Raw genomic sequence first — 25,393 nt, 5'->3', positions numbered from 1 at the left:
GCGGGCGTGTGAGATGAGTGTCATGTGCCCCCGATAGGGATGACGAGCGTGGATAGCCAGACGGCGCGGGCATTGGAGACGTGCGAGACGAGCGTGACGCGATGATGCTGGGGAGCAGTACTCACCGACTGTGTTCTCATCGGCTTGCAAGCCTGGTACGATGGCTGGCAGCGCCGCAACCCCGGGCTGCGCATTGGCGTTCGCTGCGAGCTGAGTGAGGTTGATCGTGGTTTCGTCCGCAACCAGTTGGTCGAACATGGGGGCAGGGGCAGTGATCACCTGGCTCTGGGCTTCCAGCACGACCGCGGCAGTGAGGCCTGCGGTCGCCGCCGTTGTCCCCCCGGCCTGGATGGGTGCTTGGGTTGTCGCCGGTGTTGCCCCTGCTGGCGCGGGCGCCTGGTTTGTGCCGCCATGGATCGTTACTAGTTCAATGGCCGAGATTCGTTTGTCGAAGGCCGCGATGTTGCCCCCCAAGGTGCGTACCTCTTGAAGGATGAGGACGCTGAGCTGTGCGGGGGTGATTTGGGTGTTGGAGGGCGTGGCGGCGGTCTTTGTGGCGGCGGCAGCCTGAGAGACTTGCGCTGCGAGAGACGCCGCTCCTGGGGCAGCCAAGGGCGCAGCCGCCGCTTGGCCAGGCGTCTGGGCGTTGCCGGCGGGCATGGCCGTAACACCCACGCTCGAGGGGGCGGCACCGCTCGGTCCCGAGGTGCTGTCCGGCGATGACGTCGCCTTCTTTTTACCGTCTGCCTTCTCCGTGGTGCGTCGGCCACTTGCTCGAGTTGGCTCGGGGTTTCCTTCCTTTCGACAGTTCTGGGTGACACCCTGCGGCTAGCAGGCAGCTGCGAGGGCGTGTCGGGCTGGATTTCGCCCGGAAGGAGCTGGAGTTGGCTCGGGTCGGGGACGTTGTTGGTCATGACGGCTGTGAGAACAGAAACTAAGCTGATCTAATGCGAGAAGACGATGGATGGTACGGCGGAGAACCGGATGTAGGGGAAGAGAGAGAAAGCGCGCGGACAGACGGGCAGACGGCACGGGAAATTTGCCTGAGGCCTAGGCGCCCAGAGCTCGGCCGGACGCTGGGGACCGGCCTCGCAGGCTCGGCCGGCACCTGCATAGACGCAATTCGGCATGAAGAGGAGCTGATATGTATCTGAGGGCACGGGAGCGCGCGGTGGGAGTCCGCACCGCCCCCGGCCCGTAGCGCGGTGCGCATGTGCTCTGTGCGCACTAGACGATGATGTACCCTATGCAATTAGTGAGCTTGTTCGACATGGAGTCCTATGGTTGGTGCCTTCTATCTACGTATGGCGGTGCGCGCGGGACGGCCAACGCGATCCGTCGATGGTGTCGCGCGGAGAGACATGATTCTGGACTGGTGGCGCACTGCGGTCGATAGCCTCGACGGACGGATGTGCTTGCGGTGCGGGCCCTAGACTCGTCTGAAGATACGTAGCGGGGATGTGAGCGCACTGGACGGAAGACGGGGCGGGTGCTTCGAATTCTGCACCCGCACTGCGCCTGCTTGCTACTCACCTCCACGACAGTTGGCATTGACATGGACACTAGAATGGGGGGTAGAATGACGCCAGAGTGATTGCCCTGCTGACGGCACTGACATCGGCTCGAGAGCTCGATCGACTTTCGCGAATCGTCAACGCGCGTGCCGACGGGAGTGGGTCGTCGCCGTCGTTGTCAAATGCACGCCCATGCCCCCATGAAGGGCCGGTAAGTACAGACGATCGCGTACGTCATGCTCGACTTGGCGCATCACTGCGCGCGAGCCGTGCACCCGAGATGGTGGGCGCTCGTGAGCGAGGCGGAGAGAGTACGTACAGGACTAGCGGGAGGGTAGTCGGTGAGTAGGAAGTAGGTGGTGGTTAGACGTGGGCGTTGATCTCGCGTCGTTGAGCAATCAGCCGGGTCGGTCGGGGGGACGCAAGGTGGAGATGATCGAGGGTCGATCACGCCATCGATCCATGCGGGGTGGGGCGGGATCGCGAGTTAGCGCAGGCGCTTATCCGTGCGGAGTTTGAGCGCGGGGCGAGGGCGTGGGACGTGAAGCTAGGCGGGGCTGGGTTCTCGCTCGACAGTCTTCCCTCGGGGCGACGGGGAGGGGGAGCAGCTGCAGGCATGGGTGGACGCGCACGTCGAAGATCGAAGGAGATGGGCGGCTGGGGGAGGGTAAATCTGGAGGCGAGGTGGGGGAAGGAGGTGCTCCGCGGCTGCCGCTGGACTTAATCTACGCGGATTGGGCTGATGGGGCGTCGCGGTTGACGTGGGGTGCGGTAGGCGGACGCGAGAACCGTCGAGGTCGTGTGCTCGGTGCGCGAAGCCTGCGCTCACGGGGGCGCCGGGGGACGAACACGGGGGCGGCGGGTACCTAAACATGAGCTAAGGCTGGGGCACAGATCGCGGAGCTCTATTCAACACCTCCTCCCAGCAGGACCCCCGACATCTCCCTCAGAGGCCGTTGCCAAATTTTTCAAAAATCGCCTGCAGTGTCCGTCAGAAACGGCCTCCGGCCGGCCCTTTTGTGTCCGGATTGAGCATGGCCTCAGCGCCCTGAGCGTGATTCTGTCCGGATTTTCGGAAACGGCCTGCCGATGGGGTCAAAATGTCCGGATGCAGCTGGAAACGGCCTATGGAGAGCGAATTTTCGTTCATGAGACACCAGAAAGACATTACGTAGCTACAACAGCTGTGAATGTGCACATATGAGCACCCTACACCATGTCCAACGTCGATAATCAAGCGAGAGCACAACAGGATCTAAGCGCCAATGACCTCGGAGCCCGTCGCCTCTCCGTCATCATCTTCACCGCCCATGGAGAAGAGAGCTCTTGGAAGAGATTAGGAGTGGTCGACTATAGCTTTGATAATTAGTGGTTTAAAACGAGAGTTGATTCGCCCGGGGAGTGCCCCGGCACCAGCCCGTACCCAATGGCCAGACGAGCGTGCCGACGATGCCGCTGATATATATTACCGTTTGATCAACACGGACCATGCGTCGCGACGACGGTTCATCCCAAGGAGCGGACGCTACGAGCTCACTACGCTCGTCCAGCCACCGCGCGCCCTCCGGGAAGTGCGCGCGCGCAGCACGGTGTGCCCTCCGAGGCGTGCGCGCACCGTGACGTTCTCCCCGCGTCCCGACGCGTCTCCGCCCAACGCTACAGCCCGGGTCCGCGGCCTCTGACGGTCACCCGATGAGTATGCGCGGCATAAGCCCCTCTCATCGGGCAGAGCCTAGCCTTTCCGTGCTGCTGTCAGTTGAGCAGGCCTCTCGCGCTCGTCCCGTCTTACTGATAACTTTCCGTGCTGCGCCATATTTGAGTCGAGTTTTTCTGAGTTACCCTCCACTATGCTCACCCAGAACCCTTTTTTGTTTTGTCTCCCACCGCCGCACCCAGCCACGCATTGTAGCCATCCGTCGGCCCCATCGGTCCTATCTTCGCATTTCCGGGGCACCCGATTCCCGCGCTATTTTTCCCCTCTCGCTCTCATTCTCGTGTATTGCGGTTTTGCGCGCGAACCTCCTCTACCTCGCTTTCGTCAAGACCCTTGGACAGACCTCGAGTCGCGCGGGCGATTCGGCGACTAGCGCGGCGCGGGAACGTTAAGAGACGCCCGACAACTCGTAGTCACTGTGCAGGCATTGATTGATGCCATAATGGTCTGATTTGTGTGCCAAGCTACAACCACAAGGACCGCTTTCAAATGGCTATAAACCTTTACTTACCTGGCCAGCGTGCTGGCGAAATCAGTCACAAGGCATCAGTCACAAAGGTAACTGGTTTCTGGTGTACCGGCGCTACGTCCTATATACAGGTGCCAACGGCCTCCTCAGCCTGCCTGACCGGCTGTCCGGACCATCGACCACGGGATCGACCCCCCGCCTTCCGGAAAATGTCCGTTTGGGCCTAAGCGCCCCACGGCATAGGCACCCCCAGACCGGCGAAAATGTCCGGAAACCGCCAACGGCCTCTGAGGGAGATGTCGGGGGTCCTCTCCCAGCAGCCTCGTGGGAAGCGCCCCGGGCTTACCGGCACGAGGATGGCGTCATCTGACGTCCTGCGTCAGGCGCCCGGGGTGGGATCGGTGGGTGGGATCGTACATAAGCTGGGGGCGGGGGCGGGGACCGAGTTTGGTCTCCTGGTTCGCCCTTGTCCCGTCCGCGATCGCTTGATCTGCTCCCGGCGATCGTCGCTTGTCGGCCGCGATGCTCTCCTCCTCCTCCTCCTCCTCTTCCCTCCCGCCCACCACCATCCCCGCTCTCTTCCACTTCCCCCCCGCCCGCTCCCCAATGTCCTTCGGTGCGTCCCCTCACCGCAGCCTGTGACTCCCGCTGCCGCTCACCACTCCCTCACAGCGGCCCCCTCCTTCGATCGCCACCCGTCCATCTCCCAGACGCCCAGTCCATCTGCGATCCCCAGCCCCGACCCCCTCCCCTACCAGCCCCCACTCGAATATCCCCGTCACTCCCCCGTAAGTAATCCCCTCGCCCTTGGCGCTCGTGCTCATTTCACTCAGCCTCCCCGGTAGCACTTCACTTCCTACCCCCATCCACCACTCCAACCGTCCCCGCTCCGGGATGGCGTGCAGCTTTATCGCCCCCTCCACTCTATCGCCCTCGACTCCGACCAAGACGTCCCCGCCCACGCCACCTCCCTCTGGTCCGACCGGCCGCTTGTCGGCTACGCAGCACAGTACGACTCCCCACGCGACTACGACCCCGCCGAAGATCCGCCTGCAGACACCCCCGTCGAGGAGTATCATGACCTCAAGGATGAAGCTGTCGACGACGCATACAACGCCTTCCATCAGCCCCCGTATATCGATCAGCAGCCATGGTCCTATCCGTCCTCGGTCAGTCTCGTCTCCTTCCTCCTCTCACAACTCCCCGTTTTCATTCCCGCCACCCGCCCCAGTTCTACTATCCTCCCCCACAAACCATGTTCGAGGACGCGCGGCAGGACCCCATGGCCGTCCACCCGCTCCCCGCCGACTATGCACACCCCCCATTGGCTGGGTATATGGAGCACCAAGCTCCCCTCTTCTACCGTCCCCTTCCTTCCGGCCCGACCCGAAGTTATACCCTCGAGAGTGCCCTGACTCCCATTGCCCCCACTCCGCACGCCGCTCTTCCTGCGCCCCCGTACCCACACTCATCCTCCTCGGTGCCTATGAAGCGCAAGAGCGAATCTCCACCGCCGCCGACCGACCCACGTGCACCCTTGCGTTCGACAAACCCCCCGCGCGAATCCTCCCCCACGCCTTCAGTCAAGACCGAGCCCCTACCTCCGTCCTCTTCCTCCTTTGGACCGAAGCGTTCACGCGGTCGTCCCCGCAAGAACGGCCGACCGTCGTCGCCTGCGCCCCACGTCGACTACCCCTTTCCTCAGTTCCCCGCCCCAGGCACGGTGCAGACCGCGCCGCCTGTGCCGCCCGTTGCATCCCTCGGTGCGGGCCAGGCGATGTTCAAGCTGCAGATGCCCCACCCCGTCGGCGAGCACGGCGAGCGCGAGCCGGAGAAGAAGAAGCCTATCATGGCTTGCCTCTTCTGCCGCGAGCGCAAGATCGCGTGCGGGCCTCCACCCGCGGGGGGCCCGCAGCGCTGCAAGTGAGTTCTCTCAAAGAGCGTGGTTGTCGTTGGCTTATCCCCCCTTCAGCCAGTGCACACGTCGCGATCTCGTATGCGAGTACCCGAAGGAATCCCGCCGCGGGCAGCACAAACGCGGGACACGCGCGGCGCGCATCGAGGCGCTCACTGCTGCTGCTGCTGCCGCCGCCGCCGCCTCAGGTTCGGCGGCGTCAGCCTCAGGCTCAAGCTCGGATCCTGCGCCCGCGTCTGCTTCCACCACGAGCGCCACGAAGCCGAAGATGACGGTGAAGACTGCAGACCTCCCTACGCGAGACGCGACCGGACCCGCGCCGGCTGCTTCGCCCTTAACGCCGCTACCCGCCACGCCTCCGCTCATGCACTCGCAAGCGGGCAGCAGTCCGCGCACGCCCAGCACGCCTCGCACGCCTGTGATGGAGCGGAAGAGCCGCCCGCAGAAGATTGAGATCTCGCGCGGGGGCGCTGCCGGAGGCGCGCGAGAGCACTCGCACGAGCCTTGGGACGGGCTCGCGCGGGCGGCGCGCCTGGCCGTGCAGCGCCAACAAAAGGGTGCGGGGCAGCGCGCCGGGGCGGCGGGCGGCGTGACGGGCGTCGGAGGAAGCGGGCCCGGCGGGGGGTCGGAGCTCGCGCACGCGATGACGATGTAGTATCTATGGGTGGGGAGGGGAGGGACAGCGCTTCTGTGAGTAACCGTTGCTCCCTCGCTTTCATGTTATTGGGGACCGTCGTCGTTATGGCCTCCGCCCTGCTCTGCCCCTGTTGGCCCCGGACCTCAGCGCGCGCCTGCCCTCATGGTGGGCGCGGTGCGGTCCGCTTTCTGCTTTTCTGCTTTGCTTTTTGTGGTTCTTCGATCGCTCCGTATCTGTTGTTTGTGTACATATACCGCTCCACCCCCTCGTCTAGTCCGTGCTCTCCACTCCTGCTCGTCGCTCTGCTACTCTGTCTACTCGCACTGCTACTCGCCCGCTGTGGGTAATCGCATTTTTTCCACATGGTCTTGTCCCCGATGTGTGCCTCGGTGTGATTGCCTCCTTGGCTTGGACGGCCGTGCAGTCCGCGCAATGGCACGCCTATCCGCGTCTGGGTATTCTGCAAGACAGGTTCTCGCGCGAGGCGGCGCCAAGCCACACTACCAGCGTCCCTTTCCCATCGCGCTGGTGGTCGTGTGACGCGAGCATGCATAAACACGAACCCAGGACGTGTTCTCTGGGCGGTGGAGGGAGGGCGCCCGTCCATCCCCCCGACCGCACGCGCGTGGTGGGCACAATTGCAATTGCGATCGTTGGGGGGGAGAGAAGCGCGAGGCGGACGCGCGGGCCACGGGGTTAGAGCTCGCGAGAGCCTCCCCGTGCGTCATGATGCGTCGTGTCGAAGCTCGGCGGGCCCGGAGACCGGGACCAGGTCGCAAGAAGCGTGTGCGCCATGAAGTGGGAGGGATGGGGGGATGGGGGACGGGGGAGACGGGGATAGCGCGGTCGTGCCAGGGCGTGCGGGTAAATGGGGACGCATATGATTCACGAGCGCGCGGTGCGCGTTCGTACGGAGCCTCGTTTGAGCCAGCGTGCACGAGTACACGGCCATGCTCGATCGAGCTCCGCCGGGACCGTGGATTTTCCAGTAGGACGCGACGGATCCAACCGACCCGTCTTGCGTCTTCCCCCGCTCGGTGCACCGCTGGCAACTGCGACGAGACGTCGGGGCTCTTTTACTCTTCGACGTCCCCGGCCGTACGTTTCCCGGCCATTGGTGCATTGTCCTGGGTGGCGTTCACGACGAATTACGAACTCGCGATCCCTCGCGCAAACACCGCCGTCAGACTCACGGTCGACCCCGATCGTCTGCGCACGGTCGCACGACGCCCTTCTCGAGACGCTTCTCTTCTTTCGCGGATGGAGCATCGGCGGCACCTCATGTACAGCCGATTGGCTTCCTCCAGGTCGATCTGCCAAGGTCCATGCAGTGGGATGGGGAGATGGGTCTCGTCTCGTTCAGAACTTGCCCCAGCCCGCGAGCCTTCGCCCTTTCACGGCAGATCTCGATGCGGAGCGGCTCGTGGGGGCGGCCAATCGTCTCACCCATCTCCGCGCACGAATGTGCCACACACACACCGCGGGCTACACATGCATCTTCAAACCCGAACTTCGAAGCCTGGGGCCATCGAGCGCCCGGCGTATCGGAGATTGCCGAGGTGCTATACAGTACCTATATCGGGAAGGCGTCATACGAGACTCCGCGGGTGCACTCGACACCCCAGCCGGAATTTGTAGCACGTACATACTCCATTATTAAAGCTCAGACCTAATGTACAACGCCCGTTACGTATAAATACACTTTCAGTCAGCTGCCACGTCCTCAACACACACGCGACCGTCTGGGTATGCGTCTTCCATCACGCACGGCCGTCCGCGCTCACGCCGCGCCGACGCCCCCGGGAGCGTACGTCTTGTCGCCGATCGCGCCTTCGTGCTCGTACAGCGGCGGCATGTCCCCGACTTTCTGCCGGAGGACGTGCCGGCGGAGGTTGTGGCCGAGCGCGCGGACCTGGTACGCGGCGTGGGTGTGCGTCGGGACGCTGAACACCTGGTCGAGCTCCTCGAGCGAGAGCGCCTTGGTCTCGGGCACGAAGAGGAGCGCGGCGAAGAAGCCGAAGATGCTGTGCGGGACGGTATATCAGCGCTCGGCGTGAGGGGAGGGCGAGGATGAGGACGAGGAGGGAAGGAGGACGTACTTCCAGCCTGCGAACCAGCCGAAGGTGCCCTGGGGCGTCCAGGCGCCGAGCAGCGCGGGGACGGTGAGCGCGATGACGAAGTTGCTGGGGCGGGCGGGACACGGTGAGCGCGGGACGGGCGGAGGAGTAGGAGGGTGCGTACAAGAACCAGAGCAGCGCGGTCGCTTGCGACATGCCGACGTCGCGCACGTACAGCGGGAAGGCTTCCGCGGAGTACGTGAACGGCACCGGCCCCTCGCCCGGCGAGTATGCGGCCGTGAAAAGGTAGATGCCAAGCGCGATGATCCCGACGTGCGCTGGGCTCTCGGTGGGGATGAAGCTTCCAGAGGGAACCTCGGTCAGGGACACGTTCAACGAGAAGACAACGCCGCACGACTCACAAAGCGAACCCGGTCATGAGCAAGAAGATCGCCATGAGCGGGAACGAGACGAGGAGCAGGTTCCGTCGTCCGAAGGTGTCGATCGTCCAGACCGCGGGTCCGGCGAAGACGAAGTTGACGGCGCCGAAGCCAAAGGACGCGAGGAGGGCCGAGGTCTGTGAGAAGCCGCCCTGGACGAAGATGTTGGAGGAGTAGTACGCGATCGCGTTCACGCCGCAGAACTGCTGCATGAACATGACGATCGTCGACGCGATCGACGCGCGACGGTTGCGCGGGATCGTCCAGAGCTCGAGGAACTTGTTGCGCGTCTTGCGGTCGACCTCCTTTTCGGCCTCGAGCAGCACGTGAATGTCTGTAAGCACAGACGTCAGTAGAGAGAAAACGTGAAACAGGATCGTCGGCGTACAATAGAGGTCGCGCGCAGCCTGGAGCTCAGTGTGACGGAGGCGGCGGAGGGAGTTGAAAGCTTCCGGGTAGCGGCCCTTCATCATGTACCAACGTGGCGACTCCGGGCAGAAGAAGACTTGGACGGCGATGAACAGCGCAGGAATTCCGGCCTTTACCGAGTGGATTGAGTCTCCTTCAAAGTCAGAGGCCCAAATAGAACACTCACGCTTCCGAGCATCAGTCGCCAGTTGAGCCCAGTGATGTGCGGAGGGTCATGGACGTTTTGGAAGGCGATGTCCATGACGTATCCGATCATGATACCAAACGCGGTCCACGTCTGCCACATCATGACGAGCGCGCCACGAATGAGAGGTGGTGCACATCTAGCCCCCGCCAATGAGTCCAGAGAAGATAAAACAGAAGATGAAGGACGCTCACTCCGCAGAGTACACGGGCACGGTCGCGCTTTTCGGCCCGATACCGAAGCCGAGGAAGAAGCGAGCGATAAAGAGATGGGGCCAGGAGTTGGTTACACCTTGCCAGATGCAAGTGAGGAAGGAGAACATAGCGGTGACGAAGATCGCGCCTCTGCGACCGAGCCACTTGTTCAGCTGTAGATTGGCGGTTAGATGACGCAGTAACGAGCAAGATGGGGCAGGGACGCACGGGATCGGTCAGCCAGCAGCTGATGAGCCCGCAGCAAAGCTGGAGGGAGCATATAAGCTGACATGGACGCAAAGAAGAGATGGGACACGAACGTAAGGAGCCGAGTTGACCAGACCGAGCAGCCACTGGTTTTTGCTACTCCCGGAGGTGGGGCCGGTTCCGGGGTCGATGCCGAACTGCTTGGCGAAGAAGAGGTTTGCGCCGTTGATGACGGACTCATCCATCTAAGGAAGCAGATATATGCGCTCAGAACGTGGCTCTGGTGAGGAAATATGGCACTCACCCCTTGGACGGCAGCAGCGAGGGAGCACATGACGACGAGATAGTAGAGCATGAACGGCTGGTCCCACTTGTGGGTGAACTCGCGGCGGAGCATGTGCCGGTCGTGGTCGTCGAGCATCGGTAGGGTCTCGAACGCGGCGGGGTCCTGGGCGACGAGGGCGCCCTTCTGGATCGTGTGGGTATACTGTTCGAGCCCGTGGGTGCGAGCGAAGGCCGCGGCATCTTCCATGAGGCGTTCGTGTGGAATGCCGGAGAGAGGGTTGGCGAGCTTGGCGTTGAGGTTTCGGACGGACTTGACATTCTCGGAGGCTTGGGAGGAGGAACGACGGTGTTCGGAGAAGGAGTCGTGGCCGGTGATGGACGTCTTTCGCGTCACCTTCTTCTCGTCCGAAGGGTCGATTTGGGACATGGTGGAAATCGGCAGGGAGAAGGGAGAAGGAGAGGACTAGGGATAGAAGGGGAGTGGGGCGAGACGAGAGGGCGGGATGGTGAGCTTTTGTATGGCGGGCTGATGGGCGGTGTACGGTGGTGCGGTTGCGTGTGGGGATTGCGGGAAAACGGTGGTGCGAACGTCATATCGTGCTCCGAGCGAGGTTTTGGGAGGGATGGGCACTCACAGAAAGCTGTCTCCCACATTGTCTCCCGTTGCGACCAACGTCGTGCCCTCAATCAGTGCCCATGTCGGGAAAACTGCACCCTCTGGACATAGTATGAGATCGTCAAGGACATTCGAATGGACCGGAAATATTGGAGAGGCGTTCAGTGGGAGAGCGCTGTGGAGTAAAGATGACAAGGAGAGCGTCTGGGACTCAAGAGGTTGAGTTTAGAACGCGTCTGCCACTTGCCGCCGTGATAAAACGCGTTCATCATGGTCTGAAACGAGCGTTGGAGCACAGAGGAAGGATACAGTTGTCGCGTCGCAGTAGGATGAAGAGAGCAGGGACGCCCTGTAGTCTTAGAGCGGCGAGAGCGGCCCTGCTGCCGAAAGAGGCAACGGGCTAGCGCCCGCACTCGTCATCGACTGCGGCCACAACTTTGCCTCCGGTCAGATCGCTCACAAGTCGTTATGTATTAGCATTCGAGGGTTCTTTCTCGTGGAATAAACGCCAAGCGGGTGGACGAATTTACGTGCGCGTTCCCATGCTTCATCGGCCCAGGGGTCCGTATGCAGAGCACGCCCTGTCCGTACTCTGAACAACGGAACTCCACCCGCAGTTCGTGCCCGGTATCAAACAAAAGCGCTGACGACTACCTGTGGCCTTCTAAGTATGTCCCGCACAGTTTCGGGCTCCGTCGCCCAGGCGTACGTGCGTCGCCTCTGTGCGCGATGGCCTGCTCAGGCAAGCAACCGTCTCACCTCTTTCCCTCAATGACCTCACCACTCAAGTACGTCCGCGCCCGTGGCGACCGGAACCGGTGACGGCGGCGAGGCTGCGTCGCGCACGCGCCGCACCCGATTGCCTCTCGCGGGGCCGTCTAATATCGAACTGCTCTTCATCTCGAACCTGCAGGCCTCCGTCGATAAAGCGCGATGGTGTCGTCCGCGACGCACTGCGCTGCCCCAGAAGGATTGCGAAACCCAAGACGCGATCACCCCACCTCTGCCGTGACAGGCCTGGCTGGAGGCCGTCACCGCGGCGGCTGCTCGCGCGCTCTTGCTCGAAGCCAAGCTTGAAAAAGACGAGCCGAGTGTGCTGCGTCATATCAGGAGCTTGCGAATTTGATCGGATAGCGCCCGCGAACTTCTCGTGCTGGGAGTCGGTAGACCCGTGCTGACCAGGCCGCTGTGACGCACGACAGCGTCGAGCGGGGTTTCCCGGTGCGGATAAAGACTCGCGAGTTCGACAAACGGAATAGAGCCCATGGGTCGCCATCACCCAAATCCCTCAGGCCTCAGCGCAGCGAGCGGCAGCGGGTGGCCGGCCCGCAGGCGTGCTCCAATCAACGGATCAACTCAAAATGCCCACCACCACCCGCGTTTGATTTGGATGTCGGCGTCGACGAAGGGGGCGTGTAGGCTGTGTCTTGCATTCTAGAGAGTTCTACAAACAAGTCGCGCGTTTTCATTCGGAAAGTACGACGCACGTCGTCGCCGCACGGGGAGGGTCAAGTCGACGGGACATGCTGGACGGGAGGAGGATGCGAGACCGAGATGGGAGACGGTTGCTACGGCGTGGCGAGGTCTTTCCCAGGTTGCTACCATGCGAAGCGGAGACGGAAGAGAGCGCGTTGGGACTTGGAAGCGGGTGGAAGATGCCCATCAGGCGTGCTTACGTACTCGAGCAGTCGCAACGACGAGGAAAATGGTAGACGCCCCTCGAGAGCCCGACGATTTAGAACGGCTTCTAATGGGCTCCAATCTCTGCACGCCTTCCACGCTCGCGCTGCCGTGATCTCCGTAGACTTTAAATAACCGAGGCAGCGGTGAGCGCCCCGGAATAAATACCCTAAAGGCTACCTCGACATCAAAACACGGCGTAAAGGTTCCAGAACACGGTCCGTCTAACGAAGACTGATGCCCACTACGAAATGTCCGGCGGCGACTTTACGAGGGCACGGGCGTGATGGAGCTCTCGGCCCCCGCCTGGACCGAGAGGGTGGGGAAGGGCGTCGCAGAGCACGCGGGCTCGATGTCCGACTGGTTCTTCCCCGCGGGGATGTACGCCGTCTGGGACGCGGCGGCGGCCGGGGTGGGGATCACCTCGGAGCAGTCGACGAGCGCGGAGGCGTCGTTCCCGAGCACCGTCATCTTCTTCATCGCCGCCGTGAACCTGTCCATCATGAACGACTGGCTCGTCACGTACGACTGCCACTCGCACGCCGTCCGGTTGTCGCTGTGGCCAGCGCGCGTAAGGACAAGGCAGGGGCGGAGGGGGGCGGAGGGAGACGTACCGAGCGAGCTCGAAGTCCGAGTTGAGGCGGAGCTCACCGGGGAGCGGCGAGAGGACCTCGCCCGTGGCGAGCGTGGTGACGTCGGGCGCCGCGGGCATCAGAACGCCCTTGAGAAGGGTCTCGACGAAGAACTGCGCGTCGAAGTCGGACGGCGTCGAGTCGAAAGGGCTGCCATGGATCGTGGGCTCCACGTGGTCCTGAGCGGCGACGGAGTGCGACGCGAGAAGGGCAACGATCTCGTCCGCGCTGATCCCGACGTCCGCGAAACGCGCGATGATCGTGTCGGCGGTGTCCTCCGGGAGGGGTATGAGCCCGTCGGGGGAGACGTTCGAGTCGTTGGAGCGGCCGGTGAGGAACTGGAGGCGGGGGCCGCCGCCGCAGTTGGAGACGCCGACGGCGCCGGCGAACTGAATGAAGTCTCCGAAGGAGACGTTGTGCTTGAGGGCGTAGGGGAGCTGCTTGGCGACGATCTCGTCAAGACCGATCGACGCATGGAAGGCCGTCTCGACATCGGAGAACTTCATGATAGAGCCGTCTGAGAGGGTGATCATGAGTGGCCGAGATACCAACGATGGGGACGGGGAACTTACCGCAGCCTCCGCCACCGTCTTCGCCATCGGCGATGAGAGACGGCGAATACGCGATGCAGTCATGGAAGGTGAGCTGTATCCAGCAGGCAGTCAGTATGGAATGGGGCTGCTGTGTGATGCTAGCACTAACACGAAGAGACTCGTGGGCCTCCTCTTGGCACTCGCTGCCTTCGAAGAGGTTCTCCTGAATGTCGTCGAGGACGTCGAACCACACACAGCACTACAGAAAAGTGTCAGTTCGGGATGCGCACTAACCGAGAGAAATAGCTCACCTGCTCGTCGGAGGCGGTATGACCGTTACTGCACGTCGCTCTCTTCAAAGGCGTGGCAGTGGCGAGCACGGCGAGAGCGGCAACGGACAAAATGGACTTGGAGAACATGGTGAGGTGTGTGAGGAGCGATGGAGTGCACGGAGATGCTCGAGTCTGTGAGAGGTAGCAGTGAGCTGTCGGTGTCAGTCGATGAAACTCAGGCTTATATACCTTTCAGCTCGCATCTGAGATTCCCGTCCTCTCGCAGAGCAGCAGCGCCGAGGTGGCACGGAGCCCGCGCTCGAGTAAGCGCTCCGCTCAACCTCGTGCGTCAACACCGCAGCCCGGCGGCGCAGTAAGCTTCACACACCGGCCGTCAAAGAGACGCCGCGCCCGAAATGCTCCTCAGGGGCGGGATGCGGGTCCGAGGCCATTCTGTGAGAAGGTGTGTGCGTGAGCAGAATATGTAAGACGGCATCTCTGTGATCGTGTCCGCCGTAGGATCCACAGCCGGCGCAGTGCGAATATCTGTCGATGAAACGTTGACTACGAACGATGAGCGAAACAGGCGTGGACGACATCGCAAACACATCTTACCTGCTGTTGAAACCAGCGTTCAAGGAACCTCGTAGAAGACGTGTACTCGGTGGGCGCAGTGACCGGCAGGTTGCCGACGTAACAGAGTGGTTTACCGCCTATGCGTGGGAGTCGTACCTTGTGCGAATAATGTAAAGCGAACAGTAGAATCATCTATCGACTTCAGATGAACATCGCATTTCCCAGCTGGCCGATGATCGTGGTTGCGCTGCGCAAAGCTCGACCGCCGCGATTTGCTCTTGTCTGACTTGAGAAATGCTAACTCCCGATGCCACGACCGGCGCGCTATATCCGTCTTCGTCTGCACCCATACCACGGATCCGGACACTGCATTGCTCTGCGCTGCCTGCGAGCATGCCGAAATCTGTGAAGGTAAGCACCTGGTCGAGAAACCCCGGGCTGACGCGAGAGCGGGAGTGAGTGTATAGTGCAGCGCGCGTGAGACCAGGGAGACTGACAAGAGCCTTCGTGAAGGACGTTCGCCTAATTCGAAGAGCGGGCCGATGCTCCATCACGGGGAGGTCGCGTTGAGAGCTTCGCCGCGCGCTCCTCGCGTGTCTTGAAGGATGTCTCCACGTGGAGTACCTTTCTCATGCGGGCGGGCGGGGTTTGGAGGAGGGTGCCCTCGAGTCGGCGGAACTGCCGAACAAGGCGGGCGCGGAGAGGGCGTAGACCTGTCGATTCTGATGAGCTGGCTGCGCACGAATGACACCGAGCTTCGGGTCACAGACGGCGAGCTTGCCGGCGAACGGCGTACCTTTCACGAATCGAATGATGACTGAATCTGATCCGCCTTGGGTCAAGGGTCCGCCGCCTTCCCGATCACACTTCAGCTTCTCGGCGTTTCGCTGGCCGAAGGACTTCGTAAGACTGACCTTGAGGCCTTGAGGTTGAAGGGGATGGTCGTCTCGGTGTATCACCCAACGTAGCGGTTGACGCTGGCGACACTGCGGTTCTGATCCTCGCTTCGCGCTCGGGTACGGTATGTCGGGGTCTTGTAGAAGGTGCTCGTCAGCGCCGCAAATACGAGCATCACCGTTTCGCTGCCTCTTTCGAATGTTCTGGTGGCAAACAGGGCGCGCTTGTCTCCAGGTTCGTCGTCGCCTCCCAGTACTTGTCGCCCGCTAGGTCCGGGATTGTGACCTTCTGTTGCTTCGTGACCAACACGGGGGAGAGTGATTGGATGAGGGGACCTATAGTACGGTATACGAGGTGGCTGCTGCGGGAATGTCAACGTCCGTGAAGAACGACCTCATTGACCTCCGCAGTACATGATGGCCGTGAAGCTCTCAGCACGACCGCCGCGACAGACCGGTCGTCGTGGGTCTGTATGAGAAGTTGAGAACGCAAGAGGAAGGAAAGCGTCGGTCGGAGAAGAAGGTGTGGATTATTTTGGGTAACCCACATGGATGGAGACTGCTACAGTCAAACCCCTCATAGTGCATACCCCTCGGGAAGGCCCCCGAGGTATGCGTTATGTGGGGTATGCAGTATGAGAGAAGCGCTCATCGTGGGAGACCCATTGACGCCCTTCTGCAGGGCGCCCTTTTGGCTGCTGGCGCGCGCATTGATCCTCACGCGCGCATTCCTCGTGCGCACATTCCTCCCGTTTGTTATCTGACCTCGCCCCCCCTACATAGCCTACATACGAGTGAAGTAATCAATGACTGCGAGATGATTTCCCCTGCCTGAAGAGAAGCTTGAAGGGCCGTTTGGCGCTCTTTCATCTACTTCTCGAGGACAGCAAGGCCGGATTAGAGGAGGGCGAGAGGGATATAGGGAGCATTGCGGAGGCAGGGAGAGGTGGCCGGGGGTGGGATCAAGTCGTGCGTGAGCCCCGGCCAGTCCCGACGGTTTGTGTGGCTATTCCAGGCTGTTGGCAGTCGGGCATGGAGGGCACATGGGAAAGTTATCCCGCATTTGGGCGGCATGCAAGGCATACATGTGGGGCGCTAATACTGATTATATACACAGGTATGCGTTATGGACCCCCGGCCGAGGTATGCAGTATGCGGTATGCGGGGGGGTATGCGTTATGCCCCTATACCAACTCGGGAAGAGGCCAAAGGTATGCACTATGTGGGGGTATGCACTATCACAGGTATGCACTACGAGGGGTTTGACTGTAATGAGGCTCGCACAGGCTGAACGGATGACGTATCTCGGATTATCCGTCCGAGCTGGCTGACCTTGTACCCAGTGCGCATGAACAAAACGTTACTCACCAGACACATGCAATCCTCCGTTGTCACGGCCGTACAAGATCTCCATCTCCACCATCGTCCACCAGGGGTCATTGAGGATAGTCTGGAGCAAGCGAGCTGCGACTGCGCCGTTCCTTGATAGGACGCTGAAGCTACGTGAGAAGGGAAGTGCATGCAGATGACATTATACTCACCATATGTGCGGTATGAACAGTTCGCTTGCTCTCGAAGCTCCATCACCCGAATGTTCGAGCCGACGTCATCCGTATCAAAGCAAGGGGCAGGGTTGCAGGAGTGGTAGATGGCTTGCGTTCCCTAGCGGCTACTCTGGCGAGACGAGAACGCGACATGGATTCATGGAGAGCAGAGCACGATGACGGCAATTACGTGGACGACGAGATGCGCAGTCCCTCAGCTACTATCGGACCGGATGTACATAAGCTCCGAAAGTCGGACTCCCAATATTGCAACTACGCCACAGGCCAGTGCGCCCAAAGTTGTCCTTTTCTAGGTACCACCAAGTCGCTACGGCGAATACCTGTGGTACGGCGGCGGGAGCGTGGACCAGATACCCTCCGCAGGCTCTGAATTCTCCCCAATCGGCCCCCCTGCCAGTCTCACTCCGCCATCCACTGCCATCTCTCTCTCCGCTCCGTTTGCTCTGGGAGGACTCCGCGATTCTGCCTTCCGGGGCGAAGAATTTGCTGCAATTTGCTGCGGCTGGGAATGCGGATGGGGCGCGTCATCCTTACTTGCGTGGTTGCGGGAAAGGGTAGCCTCCGACTCGTTGGTAGCTAGGGTATTGACGGCGGCTGCGGCGTCGTTTTCTACCGGAAGTGAGTAGCCTGCGCCTGCGCGATGCTGACGGATGATACTGACCATGTCCAGACGCAGGAATGGCGTCCTTGAGCTCCTTGTCTTCGTACTCGAACTCAGCCCATCGTACGGGCGTGAGCAGTCGCCGTCGCATTTTCCTTCGCCTGCAAAGCCACAGTACGCCGGCGATGAGAGCAGTCCCCACTACGGCGACGGCGACGGCGATGGCCTTCACCCCCCCAGAGCTCAGTCCGCGCGAAGACCCAACCGAGTTTTTGTCAACCGACGTAACGACGGTCATGGTTTGGGTCGATTGTCCGACGAGGGTAACCGTGGCGGTGTGCTCTCCGAGAGATCCGCTGGTGACTATTACAGTCTCAATCGCGAATGGGGTCGAGGAAGACGGTGGGGGCGACGACATGTGCTCTGAGAACACTGTAATCGAAACAGACGAAGGTATCAACACACGGACTACTGATATCTCTCATGGCTCACCTGAGCTCGAACTAGTGTCCACTTCCTTCACGATCGGGTCCGACGTACTCGTGGGTGTCTCTGCCGAAGACGTAGAGGTTGGACCGGACTCGCTGGTTGTGCTGGGATTTACGCCCGCCACGACGATCCGGAAGCCGTCGATGCCGAGAAAGGATCCCTGGTTCGTGAAGTGGAGCACGTGGTCCCCTTGGCTAACTTGCGCGCTGTACAGCAGCTGCGACGGGCCGTCGTCCCTGTTTGGCCTATGGAGGACGAAGCTGCTGGTGTTAGTCGTGATGCTTTGTTCTTGCGAGCCGTCGATGTCGAAGAGCGCTTGATCATTAGGGTGGGCCGGGCGCCCATTCCACCATCCGTACACATAAATGCCGCTTCCTAGGCGGCGCATGCGGCACGCGACGAACGAGCAGAGAACGGGGACGTATGAACGGTCATCCGAGGCGAGAACTGGCAGGATGCGCACCTGTCCAGCTCATGGAGCCGATGTTGTTTACCCTCTCTGTCCAAGTCATCGTCCCGTTGAACCCCGGCGGCATTGTGATATGGCCCCACTCCTCGCTCGATGCGGTGAACGTGAACTGTGAGTCATCCGTACAAGGTGGAGAGCCTGTGTTGGTGCAAGATTGGAGAGGATCCGACATAGAGAAAAGTCAACGGAGAAGATTAGGGAGAATAACGTCCGTGAGATAGCGAGAACCAGAGGAAATATCCTGGAGTCGTGGTTTGTCCAAGGCAATCAGTGGTGGGCGAACCGGGGCGGGTGTTATCGGGGGTGCTTGGGTTATATACTTTGTACTGCAACAGCTTGCATCACTCCCACCGTCCTTGTATTTGAATTGACAGCTGGGCCTTTAGGCGGATCCGAATGAAGATGTTCTGTCAACTGTGAGAACGAGAGCGGGAACAAGCGGGAAACTGTGGATGAAACATTGACACACTGCATCAGGAAGCGGCAGCGCTTCCGTTTGGATCAACATGTATACCCACTTCCTCACGACATGACGCTTACCTTGAGTCGCTGGAAGTCCCTGAGAAAAAATGAGGTGGTATTTCGAGCTCGCCCCCGAAAAAGCGTCAAAGTCACAACATGAAATCAGAGATAACGCCGACGGGTGAAGCGCGGAGCGACCACTGTGGGCTGACGTCTGTCAAGGGAGTCGGAGAAGGCTGTCTCGGCGCTGATAGAAGTTCTCGATGGACAGTTTCGACTCTCTTGAGCACTGGTACGGGTTAACGCGCTGGAACAGCCTGACGGTTGCGGTTGCTACAAGGTACGTGCATACTCAGGCGTGATAACATCGTAAAACCCATACGGCTGTCGTCTCTATTTATTACGAAATCGTGCGTGTACATCGCAATGTGAACTACAACGACAATAGTCATACATCCGGCGTGTGCGAAAGGAAGACAGAGGAGAACACAAAAGGGAATGACGAAAGGAGGACGTGCGACTCCGCGCCGAGGAACCTACTCGGGGAGCATGCACCGATCGGTGGAGAGACTGAGATCGTTGCCCCACCACTCGGGGAACGAGTGCGGAATGCCGCTCGCGCCGAAGACGGCGAAGTTGAGGATGAACGAGATCACCTGCGTGCCGCCGTCAAGCGCAGCGGCGACGATGTAGCTGGGAACGCGCGTCAGCATCTGCCACACGGAAGGCGACGACGATGACTCACTTGTACTTGGTGAACCAGCGCGGGTAGCGCGTGCGCACCCACCACTGCGAGAAGAGGCCGATCGCCATCGACGGGTTCACCTGGGTGTTGATCCCGACGGCGAGGTAGCACGAGTACTGGAGGATGATCGGGGCCGAGAAGTTCTCGAACCCGGCCTTGGGCCAGATGTACCACGCCGCGATGAACGGGAGCGGGGTGAAGACGCCGATCGCGAGGCAGATCGGGACGATGTGGTACACGCCGTGGACGCCGAACATCTGCGGGCCGAGCCCGCCCCAGGAGATCCCGTTCGTGTTGAAGCCCTGCGCGTTCTGCCCGGACCAGAGGCGCGTGCCGGCGATCGTGAGCAGGTCCGCGCGCTGGGCGTCGATGATGGTGATCATCATGATGTCTGTGCGGGAGTCAGCGCGCGCGCGAGGGAGAGGGAAGCGGGAAGCGGGACGCACAGTTGAGGATCGCGCCGACGACGGTGCCCATGATCTGCATCGAGAACGTGACGCGCGGCGGGAGCTTGGTATACTGGCCGAGCTTGAGGTCCTGGAGCATCGCGATGCACTGGCCCTGCGGGTGCTGGCCGTAGAGCGCGCCGTAGAGGTTCGCGATCGGGTCGCCGGGGACCATGTAGGAGATGATCATCTGGTAGAACGAGTTCGCGGAGGAGCTGAACTCCTTGAAGCCGATCGTCGCGGCGAGCGTCGCGAAGAGCATGCTCATGACGAGCGAGATGAGGAGGATGCAGATGAGCGCCCACCACGGGAGGTGCGAGTGCGCGGCGTAGTTGGTCGCCTGCGCGATCGCGAAGGCGGCGGCGAGGAGCACAAAGTACCACCAGCGGGGGATCTGCTTGTAGACCTTCATCTTCTCGTAGTGCGCGTCGTGCACGACGAACTCCTCCTTGTTCCACGGGTTGAACGTCTTGAGGAACGGCTTGATGTCCTGCCAGTGCCAGAAGAAGACGTGGGTGAACGTCGCGCCGAGCGAGAGGTTCGAGGTCATGAAGCCGAGCGCGTTCGTGGCGGAGAAGAACGCGGGTCCGAGCTCCGCGTACTTGGCCGGGTCGAACTTGCCGTTTGTGAGGAGCGCGGTCTGGTTGTACTGCGTGCCGTCCTCGGCCTGTAGACGTTTCAGTGACTCTGGGCGTCGACAACGACTGTGCAGACTCACGAATATGGCCTGGGACATGAAAGGGAAGTCCTTCGCACGCCAGAGGTTGCCGTAGTATACGCCGGCCATGAGGATGTACGTGAAGAAGATGCCGATGTCCTCGTTGAGCTGCAGCCAAAGAGGGTTGAAAAGGCAGTTGGAGCCGATGAGGTTCCAGTCGAAGCACCACGCGAGGAGACCCATGCCCTCATTGTTGCTCGCACCGCCGAAGATGTTACGGATAACGGGGTTGTGGTTCGCGGCGAGACAGAAGATGGAGACGCCAGTGAGTAGCGGGAAGATCCCTGGGAACGTGTGTCAGGGCGGCTGGATTGGAGAAGAGAAGGAACGTACACTGAGGGATGATCTCCCAAACAAACATGACGAGGAAGAGCGTCCAGAAGAGGCGGACGCGCTTCGACGTCATCTGGTTGTCGAAGTGCAGAGCCTGGAACAGGTTGGCCGTCGAGACTGCAAGACGCGATCAGCGTTACGTGCAGACATGGATCGCTCGTTACGCACTCGTAGCGGGCCAGAAGCACTTGGTGGGACGGACGAGCATGTCCTGGAGAAGGCCCGCGAAGCCGTAGCCAAGGAGCTGTGAGCCGATGAGGATAAAGATAGCGAGACCAGCGTTGAGCCGGTTACTGTAATACACTGCGATGCCCGTCAGTCACGGTAATAGAGGAGCGAACGGAGGCGCTGCTCACGGTCCTGAACGGAGATGATCTGGATGGCCGTGGCGGAGGTGGCCGCGCTGGAGGACATGATGATGATGGCCACATGCTCCTTGACTGTGCACCGATCATGAACGCGTGAAACGGAGGGATCAGAGGCGCAGACGTACCGTTGAAGGGGCCGGGGTTAATCCAGCGGAAGATTCCATGGGACGGTAGACTGTAATGCATGGCTGTGCCAAGCCAGTAGGAAAGCACGAGCAGGAACAGAGTCGAAACGTTCAGGGTCTGCGGCTTGAACCAATAAATCTGGGCCAGTACGCTGGCAAAGCACACCAGATGAGAGGGTGGGAATCGGGGAAGGCTAAAGGCTACTCACGCGCCGAAGGCTGAGAAACCCAACCCGAGGAAGAAGGTCCGGAAGGTGAGGGGATTCAGCGAAGGGTCGTCGCGGGTGGACAAGACCTGCGCCGAGGACGCTGAGTGGTATTCGGGAGAGGGTAGAGGAGAAACGTACCTTGATCGCGACCTCGTAAGCCTCTTGGACGAGGTACTCCTCGTTGGCAGCCTCGTCGCGCTCGAGGCGCTCTTCGAACTCCTCGACTTCCTTGGCCATGCGGGCGTCGTCGTCGACGGCGTCTGTCTTCTCGAGCGAGACATTGTCTGACTGCTTCTCGTCGAGCGTCGGCACGGTGGTCACAGGGTCAGCCATGGGAGGATCGACGGGGGGAAGGTCCCTGGGGGTCACCGGGGCGTGCGTGCCATTATATCGTCCTTGTTGGCCAGCCACATGATAGAGCTCGTCTGGCTTAGTTCCAGCTGGCGTCCTCCCACCATGATTGAGATAAGTCGCGGCGCCCTGGCAGCAACGTTAGTGTCTGACGATAAGTTAAACGAACCGCCAAGAAGCGTTTGTGCCAGCGCGGCCGTCGCCAATCTCCTATCGGCCACTGGTGTGCCTGAGCCGCCTGGTCCCGGCCCGCCCGCGCCGCATCCACCCGCACCGCGAGGCCGCGCACATATCACTCTTTATCTCGTCTTCCGTTCCTGCCTTTCCACGCGAAGGCGCTGCAGCTGGAATTTGCGGGCGGAGAACCAGGTACTAAGCTTAGGATTCGGGTCGGGAAGCCCACAGAAGATGTGGCATGTCATGAGCACACGGTCCACTTCAATTCATTCAGCACAAGAAGCTCACCTGACGTTAAACGCGGCGAACAATCATCAATGCACGGTGATAACGCACTCGAGGGTGCCCCGTTGGATCAAAGGTGGGAGCCGTGTACTCCAAGTTCGAGCCGTGGATGTGCTGCCGCGATAGAGAAGGACCATGCCGAATGATTGCTTTTTTCTGCGGGTATCTCCACTGCATGTGTCTTGGGAGGGCTGCACACATGATAGCGACTAGCAGCATCTCGATGAGCGCAGTTGGTTATCTTCGCCGCCGTCCTGGGGTCAAGCACCCCTGCGTCGCTGTCGATCGTGCCTGTTCCTTACCTGTTAATCTCGATGGAGAGGAAATCCCGACGCCGCAATATGCTGGTTGAGTCGTCTTCCAAAGCACGTTCATGTGAGAAACATCGACAATGACCTCATCAGTCCTCGACGCACTGCGCGAACACTTAACTTAGTCCACCATGATCCTGTCTCCCTCCTTGGACGGATGCATGAAATCAACTACAGTGAGCATGTCTCCCATAAAGCGCATGACCTGAGCAAGAGAGAGGAGGGTACTGATGAGCATCGCGGACGTCGAAGAGGGCTCGGAAGCGCACGAAAGACCTGGCTCCTGCTGGGCTATATGAGATGCAGGCGACCTTCTCCCGGATGGAAGATAAGCTGCAGCACCCTCTAGCCACAGCCCAAAGTTGGCACGCGTCCTGCAATAAGAGTCAGCTGGTGACGGAAGCAACGCAGACAGAACGCTAACATTGCACGTGATGGGCCGGCGGCCAGCATGAGTATGACGTCATCGCGGTGTATGGTAAGAAGCCGCATCGGTCCTGAAACGATGCCGTAGTCACAGAGAACCAAGACCATTTAGCTTCGAGTGAAGAAAACCATTCCAGGAGATACTTTATGGCTGATAAACGTATCTCGGTGCGAAGAACACTACAGCAAGCAGCTGTCAGCACATCCAGCGATAGGCGGATCCAAAGCCGCACTCACCATCCCAGCTGACACTCCCAGGATCAAACTCTTCGCTCTCCACGACCGCCCTCGCCCGCTCAGCCACGTCTGAATAAACTTCCACCATCCTTCTCTTCTCTCCGTCATGCTCCACCATCCACCACCGCGTGTCCCGCATCGGGACCGCAGCGAGCTCCCGCAGGTTCCGCCGAGCCTCGAACTGCTCCTCGAAATTGGTCGGAAAGAGTGAACCAAGCGCTCCCGCACGAACTCGGGCATGCAGGTCCGCATCTTCTGCGGCCAACGCGTCGAGCATGGGCACCATCCCGCCCACCCGGAGCACCCGGAGCGTGGGGAGCGCGTCCACGAGGAGCAAGGGCAGCGCGCGGGCGGCTCGGACGCGCGCTTCCTCGACACGGAGCTCGAGCTTGCCCGGGCCCAGCGAAGAACGGTCCGCCAACGTCGCGCCGAGATGGATGAGACGGAGGCCTGTGAGCGAGCCGACGATCTCGGTCTGCGCGGTCGCGTAAGTAATGCCCTGCTACTTATGAGTGCGGGGGGACGCGGCTCACCGGCTGGAAAACGGCTGTTGGCGTGATGGTGAGATCTAGCGAGCGTAGACAGACCTGACAGGCCGACTGGATTGCTGTCATCCACTTAACATCGATGGCAAGAGGGGCTGACGTCCACCCCCGGGGTGCACCGGAAGCGTTGATCACGGACGGTTGGGTGGTGCGTAGGAGCGCCAAGAATCGCTGCAAATGGTCCAGGTCGTAGTCGAACAAACAGTGGTCGATCCGGAGGCGGTGGACACGGCCGATGGGCGGCATGGGCTGCAGCGTCGCGAAGCATCTTCTCCGGAACATGCTCAAGTGCAGCTCCTTGATGAGGGGCCATGGCGCCCGGGTGGGTTGGGAGAGAGGTGGGCATCCAGTCACAATGTACGTGAGCCTGGAGAGGTTGGGGCAGTGCGGAATGAGGTCGAGCGCGGAGATGGATCCGATGTCGAATGCGATGTAAATAGTGCGTAGCGCTGGTATCGTTTCCTCGGCCGGGATCGCCAGAGATCGGGAACGGTTTTCAGAGACGAATCCCCCAACAACATCTTTAATGGAAAGGCGGAGGGAGCGCAGAAAGCGGAAGCGGCCTAATATTGTCGCCAACGGAGGGGGAGGGGGAATCGCTGGCATTGCCGTGGCAGCAATGTCTGTTGTTTCTGTCCATGAACCAGTTCTAAAGGAGAGACCCATGTATTCGACAGACGCAACGCCGGCATATGAATCCAACCAGCGAAGAACCCGCTTGCCGACGCCAATGATCCCGAGTGTGCGCAGACCTGTGAGACTGTTCAGAGCTTGTGCGACCTGCGGGCAGACTGCGAAAAAATGTTCCATGTCGAAGTTTACTTCAAATCGCTCTAGATTGACGAGGAGAGGGAGGAAGTTGATAAAGACGGTGGAAAAGGATCGGTAACTAGCGCTACCGCATGAGATAGAGAGGCGGCGCAGGTATGACACTCGTGGGACGTGGAATAAGAGCGGGATCGCAAGGAGGGCTTGTTCCATTGCCTGCAACGCGGAGTCACCGGAAATTCTGGCCTTCATGGTGGAGAAGAAACGACGGATTGCGAGTTGGTAGGCGTATTTAACAATAAGAGCCACCAACCAAACATCCTTGTCCAAGAGACAGTCGATAATAAGCAGCAGCACATCTTCGTTGAGACTGAATAGCTCCTTCATATTAGAAACTCAGTCGCGATGGGGTGGTGGAGGGGTGATACCGAAGCATCTGCCCGGGGGCCGGGGCCCGGGGATGAAATTTTAGCGCACGGATTTGAAGCGGAGTCTGTGAAGCCATCGCCACAT

At 60.5% G+C, this 25,393-nt stretch overlaps 6 protein-coding genes across 6 annotated transcripts; 1 reads left to right on the top strand and 5 right to left on the bottom strand.

The window, feature by feature from the left end:
- Positions 1-5,489: 5,489 nt before the first annotated feature.
- BXZ73DRAFT_45788 (uncharacterized protein) lies at positions 5,490-5,763 on the top strand (the record flags this gene model as incomplete). Its single annotated transcript, XM_048019570.1, has 2 exons — positions 5,490-5,620; positions 5,670-5,763. Coding segments are annotated over 2 exons (225 nt in total), but the record flags the coding sequence as incomplete, so codon positions are not given.
- Positions 5,764-8,029: 2,266 nt separating this feature from the next.
- Positions 8,030-10,472, bottom strand: BXZ73DRAFT_45706 (uncharacterized protein; the record flags this gene model as incomplete). The annotated part of the gene is made up of 10 exons (XM_048019556.1): positions 8,030-8,273; positions 8,349-8,432; positions 8,491-8,667; positions 8,729-9,080; positions 9,135-9,285; positions 9,342-9,498; positions 9,554-9,726; positions 9,782-9,820; positions 9,874-10,005; positions 10,065-10,472. The coding sequence occupies 10 exons, from the start codon at positions 10,470-10,472 to the stop codon at positions 8,030-8,032; spliced, it is 1,917 nt and encodes a 638-aa protein (XP_047878576.1).
- A 2,136-nt stretch (positions 10,473-12,608) lies between these two features.
- Positions 12,609-13,925, bottom strand: BXZ73DRAFT_89570 (heme peroxidase; the record flags this gene model as incomplete). The annotated part of the gene is made up of 5 exons (XM_048025337.1): positions 12,609-12,897; positions 12,956-13,490; positions 13,546-13,618; positions 13,676-13,765; positions 13,818-13,925. 5 exons carry the CDS (start codon positions 13,923-13,925, stop codon positions 12,609-12,611), a joined length of 1,095 nt encoding a protein of 364 aa, XP_047878575.1.
- A 2,331-nt stretch (positions 13,926-16,256) lies between these two features.
- BXZ73DRAFT_76946 (uncharacterized protein) lies at positions 16,257-18,546 on the bottom strand (the record flags this gene model as incomplete). Its single annotated transcript, XM_048022546.1, has 6 exons — positions 16,257-16,351; positions 16,619-16,749; positions 17,136-17,424; positions 17,477-17,848; positions 17,909-18,280; positions 18,369-18,546. 6 exons carry the CDS (start codon positions 18,544-18,546, stop codon positions 16,257-16,259), a joined length of 1,437 nt encoding a protein of 478 aa, XP_047878574.1.
- An 826-nt stretch (positions 18,547-19,372) lies between these two features.
- Positions 19,373-22,113, bottom strand: BXZ73DRAFT_45809 (OPT oligopeptide transporter; the record flags this gene model as incomplete). Its single annotated transcript, XM_048019575.1, has 10 exons — positions 19,373-19,529; positions 19,582-19,972; positions 20,028-20,694; positions 20,746-21,029; positions 21,079-21,195; positions 21,247-21,381; positions 21,435-21,518; positions 21,572-21,723; positions 21,781-21,866; positions 21,919-22,113. The coding sequence occupies 10 exons, from the start codon at positions 22,111-22,113 to the stop codon at positions 19,373-19,375; spliced, it is 2,268 nt and encodes a 755-aa protein (XP_047878573.1).
- Positions 22,114-23,475: 1,362 nt separating this feature from the next.
- Positions 23,476-25,267, bottom strand: BXZ73DRAFT_100648 (uncharacterized protein; the record flags this gene model as incomplete). The annotated part of the gene is made up of 3 exons (XM_048014637.1): positions 23,476-23,510; positions 23,568-24,042; positions 24,101-25,267. 3 exons carry the CDS (start codon positions 25,265-25,267, stop codon positions 23,476-23,478), a joined length of 1,677 nt encoding a protein of 558 aa, XP_047878572.1.
- Positions 25,268-25,393: the final 126 nt, after the last annotated feature.

The sequence above is a fragment of the Epithele typhae genome (assembly GCF_022376455.1).
Source record: "Epithele typhae strain CBS 203.58 chromosome Unknown BXZ73scaffold_19, whole genome shotgun sequence".
In the NCBI taxonomy this organism is placed as follows: Eukaryota; Fungi; Basidiomycota; class Agaricomycetes; order Polyporales; family Epitheliaceae; genus Epithele; species Epithele typhae.
Note: the sequence above shows the minus strand (reverse complement) of the source record. Positions and strands in the feature narration are given on the sequence as shown.